Raw genomic sequence first — 12,521 nt, 5'->3', positions numbered from 1 at the left:
AGACGCACATTCTTTGAAGTACTTGGCATGTGTAAGAATAACCTCTCACCGTGCCATTAGGAAGGATATCGGAAAATTAGTATCTTTAACCAGATTTCAGTAAAGGCAAGCCAGTAGTGGGATAGTCAGTGAAAGAGTTGATACAGTTTCTTAAATTTTCTTTACTAAAGTTCTTAACAGATGGATATGTATTTATGTATTTTTTAATACACAAATTTTCAAAATTACAGGTATAAGAGTTCTCAGAAGTCAACAGATTGGTCTGGAGTAAAGAAGCCAATTTACTTAAGTAAATTAGGTAATAACTTTGCAGAATGGTCAGCATCTTGGGCTGGTTATCTTATAACAAAGGTAAGCGAATTCTGTTGAGAATTGTTAACTGAACAGAAATTCTAAGAGAAATGAGAACATTTATCTGAATGCATAGCATGCACAGAAGGCATTGAAATATATGTGCAGATAATGATAGAAAGTTTTGTAGAAAATGTTTACTAATAGTAACAGTTTCTCTATTGATACTAGTAAGTTTCTGAGTAAGAAGGTAATTGTTTTGTCAAGCAAATTGCTATGGTCTTAATGTGTTTGTAAAATGTCTATTACATTATGTCTGTTCATTTTAGTTTGTAAAATAACACTGTTTAAAAGGAAATAAATGCGTTATCAGAGTTTATTACATAATAAATACATTATGTAATTAAGAGATATATTATGCTTTAGTGGCTACTTCTAAAAGAGGATACAGTATCTGAACTTGCTCTAAAATAAAAATATTTTTTAAAAATTAAATTTCATGGAAAAATAGAGGTATATTTCTGATATTTTTCTAATATGACATTTTTACATGCCTGATGACAAAAAATACTTTGTGTTCCAACAAAATGTTTAAGGCACATTTAAAATTCACAACTTTTGCTTTTAACTCATATTTCTGTTAATTAGTGTTTAAAAATAAAATAATTTATATCTGATAATTTTAAGAAAGTTTCTCTTTTCATAAATATATTGAAAATGTATTATGTGAAATGTAGAATATGTTAATTAATTCCAGCTCTGGAATTTTTTGTTTATTTTTTTCTTATTTTTTCAGTTATTGAGATATAATTGACCTATAACATTGTGCAAGTTTAAGTTGTCCAACATAATGATTTGATATATGTATGTATTGCAAAATGGTTACCACAGTGAGTTTGGATAACATCCATTACCTCACGTAGCTCCATTTTTTCCTTGTGATGAGAACTTTAAGAAGTAATTCTTTAGCCAGTTTCTTTTTTTCTTTTTTTTTTTTAATTTTAAAGTACATAAGTATAGGTGGTATGCAATCTTATATTGGTTATATTAGTGTCATTTGTATACTGTAGTGATTCAACATTCTTATACCTTACAATGTGATCACCCCACTAATTCTAGTAATCACCTGTCACTGTATAAACATACCACAGTATTATTGACTATATTCGCCTTCCCCTTTTCACCCATTTCCCCACCTCTTCCCTTCTGGTAATCATCTCTTTGGTCTGTTTCTGAATCTGTTTTTGTTTTGCTTTGCTTTTAGATTCCACATATAAGTGAAACCATTCACTATTTGTCTTTCTCTGTCTGACTTATTTTACTTAGCATAATACCATGTTGTTGCAAATCGCAGATTTCATTCTTTTTTATTGCTGCATAATATTCCATTGTATATACACCACATCTTTAACCATTCATCTATTGATGGACACCTAAATTGCTTCCATACCTTGGCTATTATAACTAGCCCTGTAGTGAACATGGGGGTGCATATGTCTTTTCGAGCTAGTGTTTTCATTTTCTTATATAGATACCCAGGAGTAGAATTGCTGGGTCATAAGGTAGTTCCATTTTTAGTTTTTTGAGGAACCTCCATAATGTTTTCCATAGTGGCCGCACCAGTTTGCAATCCCACCAACAGTGCATGAGGGTTCCCTTTTCTCCACCTCCTCGCCAACATGTTTGTTGACTTTTTGATAATAACCGTTCTGACAGGAGTGAGGTGATATGTCACTGTGGTTTTTATTTGCATTTCCCTGATGATTAGTGACGTTGAGCATCTTTTCATTCCTGTTAGCCATCTGTATGTCCTCTTTGGAGAAATGTCTACTCAGGTCTTCTGCCGAATTTTCAATTGGATTGTTAATTTTTTTTTTGTATTGAGTTGTTAACACTAAATTTAATGTTAGCTAAGTAAAATATACTGTAATTAGGGAAATTAATCTGTAGCAAATCATGATGCATTTAAAAATGAACTGTAAGAGGGGAATATCATTTATGCTGAGGTAGTTGGCAGCCCAGGTAACTGTTTTGCCTATCAGGGGTCTCAGCAGTTGAAGTACTTAAGGGTTCTGAGTTACCAGAAAGGCAGCGATCTGAAATCTTCCTGCTGTGTGCACATGCCTTTGTTAGAGAGTGCCCACTGTGCAGTGATAGATTAGCTTACGTGTTGTTCTTTGTCATTAATCAGTAGAATAAAATGTATAAAACTGTTTACTCTCTCTAAACCATTTGAGTTTACAGGTTCGGCATGATCTTGCCAGTAAAATCTTCACCTGCTGTAGCATTATGATGAAGCATGACTTTAAGATGACCATCTATCTTCTTCCACATATTCTAGTGTATGTCTTGTTGGGTTGTAGTCAAGAAGATCAGCAGGAGGTGAGAGATATCCTTTCACTTGGTATTAGTAGGAAATGTTGACCAGTGTATGCTCTGTACATACATGTCTGAATGCTTATTATATCCTCTTTAACCTTTTATTTACCCCAAAATCATATAATGCTTAGTGTAGGAAATTCGAAACTATACATTATATAAGCCCAAATATACACAGAACTTTTGAGAAGGATACATAAGAAACTGTCGTTAGGGGTTTTTCCTGGGGAATGGTACCATGGATTAGGGTAGGAGAATATTTTATTTCATTTTATAATATTTTGTAAGTTTAATTGTTTAACCACATACATATAACACTTTAAAAATGATGATTTTTAATAGCATAAGTAGCATATTCCTATGTTTGTAGTATAAAAATTCAAATTATACAAACAAATCAAAGTGTACCCTTTGACCACCATTCCTAATCCCATATCCTCAGAGGTCATCACTGTTACTAATTTGATATGTACTTTTCTAGACCATTTTTTTAAATGCAGTTGGTTCTGTTTTATTCTTTATGGTGGTATCCTATTGTAGGTATTGTTCTGCAACTTGCTTTCTTTAATTAATTAATTAAGAGAGAGACAGTGTACCGCTGTTGGTTTTATTAATGCTGCATAATATAATCCTTGCATTTTATAGTTGTACCATAATTTATTTAACTATTGCCATAATAATGATTATTTCCAATGCTTTGCTTTTACAAACTATGCTAAGGTAAGCATTATGCCAGTTCTTACTTATGACAGTTATATGTGTGTCTAGAGCAGCGGTTCTCAACCTTTCACAGGGCTCGCCTAAGACCATCGGAAAACACATATTTTCGATGGTCTTAGGAACCGAGACACCACTCCTCTATCCGTCTCCAGGCCCACTTGCAGATATGCTCACATACGAGTACCCGGCAACCCCTGTGAAAGGGTCGTTGGACCCCTAAAGGGGTCGCAACCCACAGGTTGAGAACCGCTGGTCTAGAGTAAATTCCAAAAAGCACAACTGTTGGATTATATGGTATATACATTTAAAATTTTATTAGTGAATGCAAAATTGTTTATACTGATTTATAGTCATACCAGCAGATCACAAGTGTATCCATTTCCCATATACTTGCCAGTACTTGATATTTTCAAGCATTTAAATTTTAGGCAACTTGGTGGATTAAAAAAACGGGACATTTTGTTTTAATTTTCATCTTCATTATTATGAAGACAGTTATGTTCATTGGCCATTTTGATTAGTTTTCTGTAAATCATCAGTTCACATCCTCTACTTATTTAGTGTGTGTGTGTGTTTGTGTGTGTGTCCCTTTTAATCGGTAGCAGTTCTGCATATATTCTGGATACCAATTTGTGCCAGTTATATCTTGCAAAAATCCTTCCTAGTTATTAGTTTTCTTTTTAACTTTTGTTTATGCCTTTTACCGTGGAGAGATTTTAAATGCAAATTCCAGATTTATAAATCTTATAAGTTTTGAATTTTAAGCTTTTTATGTTATGCCTTCTCTTAATCCTGTCATGAACATACTTCCTACATTTTTTTTAATCCTTTTGATTTCACATTTAGCCCTTCAATTATTCTGAAATTGGTTTTTTTTTGCTAGTAGGAGATATTGTTTTAAGTTATTTTGCTAGTAGTTAATAATAGTTTCATTATCATTTATTGAATAATTGAGAAGAATTTAAAAATATTTTTGTACTTTTATGACTCACAAGAGATTTTCTTTTTAGGGTAAACTTTTGTTAGCTTAATTATAGATAAGAAAGAGAATTTATTATTGATCCATGGTGGGTTTTTTCTTTTCATAATTGTTGCCTAAGAATGGTTAGTCTTATATGTTAGGTAGTAGTAAAATGACACTATATAGACATATTACTAACCATAAAATGAATTCTTAGGTTTATGCAGAAATTATGGCAGTTCTAAAGCATGATGATCAACATACCATAAGTACCCAAGACAGTGCATCTGATCTGTGTCAACTCAGTACACAGACTGTGTTCTCCATGCTTGACCATCTCACACAGTGGGCAAGGCACAAATTTCAGGCACTGAATGCTGAGAAATTTCCACAGAGCAAATCAAACAGAGATAAGGTAGCCTCAATGGGTGAGTTGTAACTTCTATTCATTTTCTTATCTTAATTATTAACCAACTTGCTTATTTCTGTATCAGTTCTATAATTTAAACATTAGCTTTTAGAAGACCTATGTTTTCTTGTATACTATTTTTTTTTTCTTAAGGTGGCCTTTTCACTGAAAAGAAGCAGTGATTTATAGTTAGCAGATCTTTCTAAATTCTCAATCTCATTCATTGCCTTATGCAAGACACATACCTAATTTTTCTTTGTATAAAATAGGGTTAATATTATCTCTCTTAGAAGATGGAGGATTAAAATAAGATGATGAATATATAAATTGTAAAGTGTGAAATAAATGCCATGTTACTATTGTTACTAACCTGCCCTTCACTGTTAACTCATTTACTGATGTCACCTCAGTGTATTGTGTGCATTTACTCTGTGTCCCCTCAGTATATTGTGTGTGTACATATACATATACATATGCATATGCATACATATACATGTAGTGAAGTGTTCCGTATCCTTTTTCACTTGTGAAATACTCTGCAATCTTTTTTACATTTAAGTTTTAAATTTCAAAGGAGATTTTAATTTCATGGCCTTTTCCCCCCATTTTTTATTCATTTCACTCATTTTATCCCCTTTTCCTGTCTATGGTAGTGTTTAGTATCCAGCAGCTCTCCAGATATGCCTAATAACATGTTACTACACTATGCCCTGCTGCACCTACTGTTGTGCTCTTTTTCCCTGTGATATCACAACTCCCACTAAGGTGACTGAATGGGGAATCCTATTAGCATTACAAATGACATCTTCCCTTATGGTATAAGCATTTGGTGAGAAGAATTAAGACAGTAATGGATTCTCTTAACATCTTTGAACCTTTTTTTTTTTCCATTCTTTTTATTTATTTATTTTTAAAGATTTTATTGGGGAATTGGGGAAGGGGAACAAGAAGTTGTTGTCCTTTAGTCTTAGTTGTGGAGGGGGCAGCTAGCTCAGCTCCAAGTCCAGTCACTATTTGGCCACCCGTTGGCCACTCAGCTCAAGGTGTCGTGTTCAATCTTAGTTGCAGGTGGGCATAGCCCACCATCCCATGTGGGAGTTGAAGTGGCAACCTTGTTGTTAGGAGCACGTGCTCTCACTAGCTGAGCGACCCTGTCACCTGTTGGCAGCTCAGCGGCAGCTCAACTTGGGTGCAACTCACTGGCCTGTGTGGGAATCGAACCGATGACCCTGTTGCTTAGAGCTTGCACTCTTAACCAACTGAGCCACTTGGCCAGCCCTTTTTTTTCCAGTCTTGCAGCAAGTAGATGAAGTATATAATCTGTCTGCTTCTGTATACCTCAGCCATTTTAATGGACATTATATGGTTTCTCCTCAAGGCTTTGAGGTTAATTGAAGAAATTGACTAACAATTCTTAAAGAGGCTTCTCTTAAACAGCTCTGAGTTTCTGAGCGTCTCTCTCTTGTTCTTTTACCTGTGAAAGTGCATACATTTCTGTTGTTAAGCATAGTAGTTTATTTTTCTAAAAATTTTTGGGTTTGCACTAATTATCTCTTTGGGGGAATGTTTTTTTTTTTTTTCTAGAATATGGCTAATATATTTTCCATTAATTTAACATTTAAATGTTTGTTCTTCTTTCTGCATGTGAATATGTTACTATAAAACAAAGCATGAACTCTGTTATCACCATTTCTACTAACATTACAATGAAAATTCTAGTTTTTAAGAATATTTGCAGTGATTCAAAAGTATAATACCTTTAACATTTCTCATAATTTGAAATGATCTACAAGTTTTGATGGAAGTAAGGGACTTATTTTAAATACAACTTCTTTTAAATTTACTAGTTTGATTGTTTAAATTTTAGAGAAATTTATTTATATTTCCTGTTTTCTACATACTGTTATGAATCATTATTAAAATTAATATGCTTTAAATAAGAATTCACAAATTGGACTGTCCTCATTGAGAAGTTTCCAACATGTCTTTTTTCAGACTCTTGAAAAAAATTACCCTTTTAAAATATTTGTGATTTTGCTTCAAAGGTACTTTTACTTTCAGTTTCCATTGTAATAGTTGGTATTGTATATATGGCAACGCAGGAAAAAATAGTGTTAAAGAATTCTAAACTTTAAAATTGAAAAGAAGGTTATTTCCATAATTCTGCTTTTTTCCTACCAATAGCTGGACTCTACTGGTGTTTTTTATAGTTATCAATAATAAATAACTCATCTTTTTATCTTTCATATCATGTTTCTGTCTTTTCAACATTTGTTAAAATTTATATTTCATCCTCACTACAGCGTTATAGGAAGGTAGGGAAGGTACTAATATTTTCCTTTTATTTATGAGGAAACAGAAGCTCAAATAAGTTAAATGACTGTCCAAGATAAGTAATAATGGTGAAGTTGGAGCAAGAATTCTCTGATCAATCATTTTGTTGATAGTTACATTCTAAACATGATACCCTAAAACGTTCAGATTAATTGAGCTAGTGAAATCAATTGAATTGAAAATAAATATGTTGAAATTAAAATTGACACTTTACATTTCATCCTCTAAGTCTTTAATTACTGAATTATCTTCTTATAACCTAGTGTCCACTGTGTATTATGAAGACTATCAGAGTGTAACCCGTTTTCTAGACCTCATACCTCAGGATACTCTGGCAGTGGCTTCCTTCCGCTCTAAAGCATACACACGAGCTGTCATGCACTTTGAATCATTTATTACAGAAAAGAAGCAAGATATTCAAGAGCACCTTGGATTTTTACAGGTTTGAAATTAATATAATGAACTTAATAATGGTATTTATTGCCAGTCTAGCACGTTTTTAGTGTTCATTTTACCAAATGTTTTAGATGCTGTGCTAGGCACTAGATATTTTTCTAATAGAAGCTTAAAGATTAGTAGAGAGATAAGCATCAATTGGGTATAATATCTTAAGTACAGGGATGTAGATATGCCTGAAGAAGGACAGTTAACTCATCTTTTAGGTGGGGAGTTGGTAAGCAGGGCTTCTTGAAGATGCTGTCTGAGCTGGATCTTCAAGAATGAATGAGGGCTGGGCCGGCCGAGTGGCACGATGGTTAAGAACTGGCTTGGGACGCCAGAGGGCCCCGGTTTGGATCCCACATATGAAGGCCAGTGACACTGCCCTCTGCAGCTAAGATGGTGAGCAGCAGCTCGGCCTGAGCTGGGCTGCCATGAGTGGCTGGCGACGGTGTAGGCTGCAGTCCCCTGCTGCAGTGGGTTGCCATGGGCTACCGTGTGTAGCTGGCAGCCAGCAGTCGCCGTGAGCGGCCGTCCAGAGGCCGGCGACTGATCTGCCTCGCCTGGGAAGAGCGCAATGATGGTGCCAGCTTGGGCCAGTGAAGCAACATCCTCCACAACTAGACTGAAGAACAAAACGACAGCAACTTCTCTGTTCCCCTTCCCCCAATTCCTCAGCGCTGTTCCCATCACCCAATTCCCCAATAAAAATCTTTAAAAAAACGAATGAATGATAGATCGATAGGTAGGAAGAAGATGCAAGGCATTCCAATAGAGACATCCCTGTGGATTTGAGAGAGTGTGGATGTATGCTAGAGAGGAAAGTGTTAGCTTTGGAGTGGCAGAGGAAAGATAAATCACAGAGGACCTTTAAGTTGCTCATGATTCTTAGAGGATTTGAACAAGAGAAGTGCTTAAGTCAGATGGCATTTTAGCTGAATGCCTATGGCAGTCATGAAGGAAGGGTTTGAAAGGGCTGTGCTTTAAGGCAAGTAGGTCATTACTAGTGTCATGAGATATGGGGGCCTGAATTTGGGGGGTAGGTGGGTAGAGGGATGGACTGGTTATAACAGGAATCAACCATGACAATGCTGATGAAATAATGGTTAAGCTGATAATATAATTGTTTGGGGAAGAAAAGAAACTAAGAGCAGATGGAGCTGATACAATGGGATTAAATAAGCGTGTCAAAACTAGTGGGCTTTTTTCAGGTCAAAAAGCAAAGTGTGGTGGGAGAACGGAAAATGAGTAGTAGCCTGTAGTCTGGATAAATATTAGCCCTCTCCTGTTTGTGTTTTCCTCCTTATCCAGCTTTGAGTCTGTTTGTTGTTCATTGTTAAAATCATTCCCTTTACAAGGACATTCAAGTCCCTTGTCTTTCTCCCTCTGTGTTGTACTCACTGTGTAACACTCTAGCCCTGGATACACTCACCAGTCTTCCTTCCCAGTGTCTGCATGTAAGCAACTGAACATTCTGGAGAAAAATCACAGTCACAGAATGGGTTTTTAACTGCTTTTCAGTTCATAATCTCAGACATCAGCAGGATTGACTCTAAGAAGCCTTCAGTCCTTCTAGGTTTCTATAGTAAGCCCCTCACCCACTCTTTTTAAAAATATTTTATTGGGGAATTGGGGAAGGGGAACAGTATTGGGGAAGGGGAACAGCCAAGTTGTTGTCCTTCAGTCTTAGTTGTGGAGGGCGCAGCTAGCTCAGCTCCAAGTTCAGTCGCCATCTGGCAACCAATCAGCAGCTCAGTTCAAAGTGCCATGTTCAATCTTAGTTGCGGGTGGGCATAGCCCACCATCCCATGTGGGAGTCAAAGTGGCAACCTTGTTGTTAGGATCACATGATCTCACCAGCTGAACCGTCCTGCCACCTGTTGGCAGCTCAGCTCGGGCGCAGCTCACTGGCCCATGTGGGAATTGAACCGGTGACCCTGTTGCTCAGCGCTCACACTCTTATCCAACTGAGCCATTCGACTGCCCCCTCGCCCACTCTTCAAGTTGGCTATCTCTTACCTTCTCTTAGAACATTTCTCATCTCCACCTCACTGACTCTCAACTGATGATCTTACTTCCTTGGTCATTAAGAAAATGGAAGCCAAATGTCTGCCAAATCTTAAAACACACTGGCTCTGTGCCATATTCTTTTTCTTCTCTTCGGTTGTACCTAAGGAAGGATCCCTGCCTGTCAAAAAGTCCTAATCGTATCCTCAATTTCAAGGATCCCACTCCTTGAAATACTGCTTTCTCTAGTATCATTAATTCCTCTTTTTTAACCTGAGTATGTAGAGTATATAGACATGCTCTGGTATCTCCTGTTTTAATTTTTTAAATTTCCTTGATCTCAGGTTTTCCTTCAGATACTTCCCATCTCTCTGTTTCCCTTCACAGCAGTTTTTAAAAGAATTGTCTGTCTTCCCTATTTTTGTTTCCCATTCACTCTGTCCATCCCAACAAGCCTTCTTTCTCCATTCCACTGACACTACTCTTGCTAAAAAAAATCAGCAGCCTCATGTTATCAGATCCGGGCAGTGTTTCCCAGTCCTCATTTTCTTAATCTCATAATACCAACCAACCACTCCTCTCTTAGTAAGACATTGCTTTTCTCCCACAGCTCCTGTAATAACACATTCTCCAGATTTCTTCAGACTACTCTGGTTTGTCCTCTCACTCATTTGTTAGTTTTTCCTTATCTGCAAATACAGAGTAGAAGCGCTGTGCTCTCCCTCCCTCCCCAACACTCCTCTCTCTCTCTTTCCCTCCCTCCTTCCCTCCCTCTCACTCTCCCTCCCTCCTTCCTTCCTTCTCTCTCTCCATTTCCTAAATCATGCCAGCCTTTCCCCTGCCATCTTTGTACTAATTGCTCCTAAGTTTTTATCTTAAGCCCTGGATATCTCTTTTGAACTTAGATTTAATGTCTTGGGTTTCTTGAAGGCATCTAAATATCAATATATTAAAATGATTGTTGAAATTTTTTTTTAATTCAGTGAAACACTTATAAACTATATTTGACAGAATTTGTTATAAATTGGATTTGAGGAGAGTTCAGAACCTTGAGGTTCTTTACAGCTCTTATCAACAGTTATTAATGTAGGTTTGTATTTAAGTGGAATAAGTGGTATAGTGATAGAATGGCTGGGAATAAAATTGTAATTTTATTATGAGTCGGTCTTGAAAGAAAAGCTTATTGTTGTGAGAAAAAATTCTCATATGTCCTTTTCACATCAACTGGTGGTTTTATAGTTTTATTTTCAGTTGTGTTTTTCGCCTCATTTGATTGTTTTTTAATGGTTTAACAAAGAAATTATATGCTGCTATGCACGAACCTGATGGAGTGGCTGGAGTGAGTGCAATTCGAAAGGCAGAACCATCTCTAAAAGAACAGATCCTTGAACATGAAAGCATTGGCTTACTGAGGGATGCTACTGCTTGCTATGACAGGGCTATTCAGCTAGAACCAGACCAGGTAAGATAATAAATGAAAGCAACATAGTGAAAAGAGCCCTAAACTAGGAACTCTGGAAAACTTCATTTCAATACTGTCTCTCCCAGTGTCCCAGTGTGTCTGGAAAATATTTAACCATTTCTGAGCTTGAATTTCCTGATCGATAAAATTAAAGACTTGTGCTGATTGATAAAATTAAAGACTTGTGCTAGATGATTTCAAAGATCCTTTCCAGTGCCAAATTTCTGTGACCTTAGAAATCCCCCAAATGAATGAGATTTATTTTGGAGTATGTTTCTATTAAACCGTGTTCAATTACTCTAAAATTTATATAATTTTAGTTTGCTATTAAAAGTATAAGAATATATGTCAATTTTTAATAATAATAGTGATTCTCTACAGTCTAAGAAACTTCTTCAGATTTCATATGCCCCCTACAGAGATCTGTGAATCTCTGAAATGGTTCCAGAGAATCAGTGAGCTAGAGTTACCAATGGAGTTATGTTACTATCTTATGTTTATTTGGACAGAAAAGGGGTTTAGAATACTTGATTTATAATCATTGGTTTAGATTCTCTCTAATCTTGGGGTAGTGTTTTTTGTCATATTTGACATGTTCATTTCTCAGAAGCTTGATGTCCGGGGCCTTTATTTTTCACAATTTTGTTTTCAGTTTTAAAGAACATTGCATAATTCTATTTAACTTTTTAGTTTCTAAAGCCCCAAATCTACATTAAAATTGTAACCTTGAGTATAAATAATATATTAAAGAGTACTTGTTACTTTTATATTTGATATGAACCAAAAATTAGACCAAATCTAGAAAAAAATACTATATTTAATGTGAAAATTTTAAGGTTCTCTGCATTTAAAAAAAAAAATTCAGATGTGTGTAGGACATCGATAGAGAGCTCTGTCATATAGCCAAGCAAGTCAATTGCCAAGCTAAGAAGGGTAGGCTCAATGAGGTAAATCGTTTGTTTTTTGTTTCTGTTCTTTAAAAAATAGTATTAGTTAAACTGTTATTAGTTCTCAAGATATATTTGAAGTGACAGTTGTTACTTAAAAATTTTTAGATCATTCATTACCATGGTGTAGTGAAGTCCATGTTGGGCCTTGGTCAGCTGTCTACTGTAATCACCCAGGTTAATGGAGTTCATGCTAGCAGGTAATATTTTTTATGTATTCTTTGTTTGTTTGTTTGTGTGTTTGTTTAATTGGGGAATTGGGAGAGGGGAACAGTGTTGGGGAATTGGAAAGGGAGACCAGCCAAGTTGTTGTTCTTCAACCTTAGTTGTAGAGGGCGCCAGTCGCCATTTGGCTGCTCATCCGCAGCTTGTGGCCTCTAAGCTCAAGGTGCTGTGTTCAATCTTAGTTGCGGGTGGGCGTAGCCACCATCCCATGTGGGAGTTGAACCTGGCAGCCTTGTTAAGAGTGCATGCTCTGGGCCGGCCGAGTGGCGCGATGGTTAAGAACTCGCTTGGGATGCCAGAGGGCCCCGGTTCGGATCCCACATATGAGGGCCAGTGAACACTGCCCTC

General features: G+C 36.2%; 1 protein-coding gene across 3 annotated transcripts in view; it reads left to right on the top strand.

Annotated features, from left to right (window-relative positions):
* ATR (ATR checkpoint kinase) overlaps positions 1–12,521 on the top strand; it is a 134,974-nt gene that overhangs the window by 68,021 nt on the left and 54,432 nt on the right. For all 3 annotated transcript variants that reach the window (XM_019656932.1, XM_019656933.1, XM_019656934.1), the window contains exons 25-30: positions 231–351; positions 2,536–2,673; positions 4,569–4,779; positions 7,358–7,536; positions 10,837–11,001; positions 12,057–12,148. In XM_019656932.1, coding sequence (XP_019512477.1) covers positions 231–351; positions 2,536–2,673; positions 4,569–4,779; positions 7,358–7,536; positions 10,837–11,001; positions 12,057–12,148 — 906 coding nt within the window. The remainder of the gene's footprint in view (positions 1–230; positions 352–2,535; positions 2,674–4,568; positions 4,780–7,357; positions 7,537–10,836; positions 11,002–12,056; positions 12,149–12,521) is intronic.

The sequence above is a fragment of the Hipposideros armiger genome, unplaced genomic scaffold (assembly GCF_001890085.2).
Source record: "Hipposideros armiger isolate ML-2016 unplaced genomic scaffold, ASM189008v1 scaffold_270, whole genome shotgun sequence".
Classification (NCBI taxonomy): domain Eukaryota; kingdom Metazoa; phylum Chordata; class Mammalia; order Chiroptera; family Hipposideridae; genus Hipposideros; species Hipposideros armiger.
Note: the sequence above shows the minus strand (reverse complement) of the source record. Positions and strands in the feature narration are given on the sequence as shown.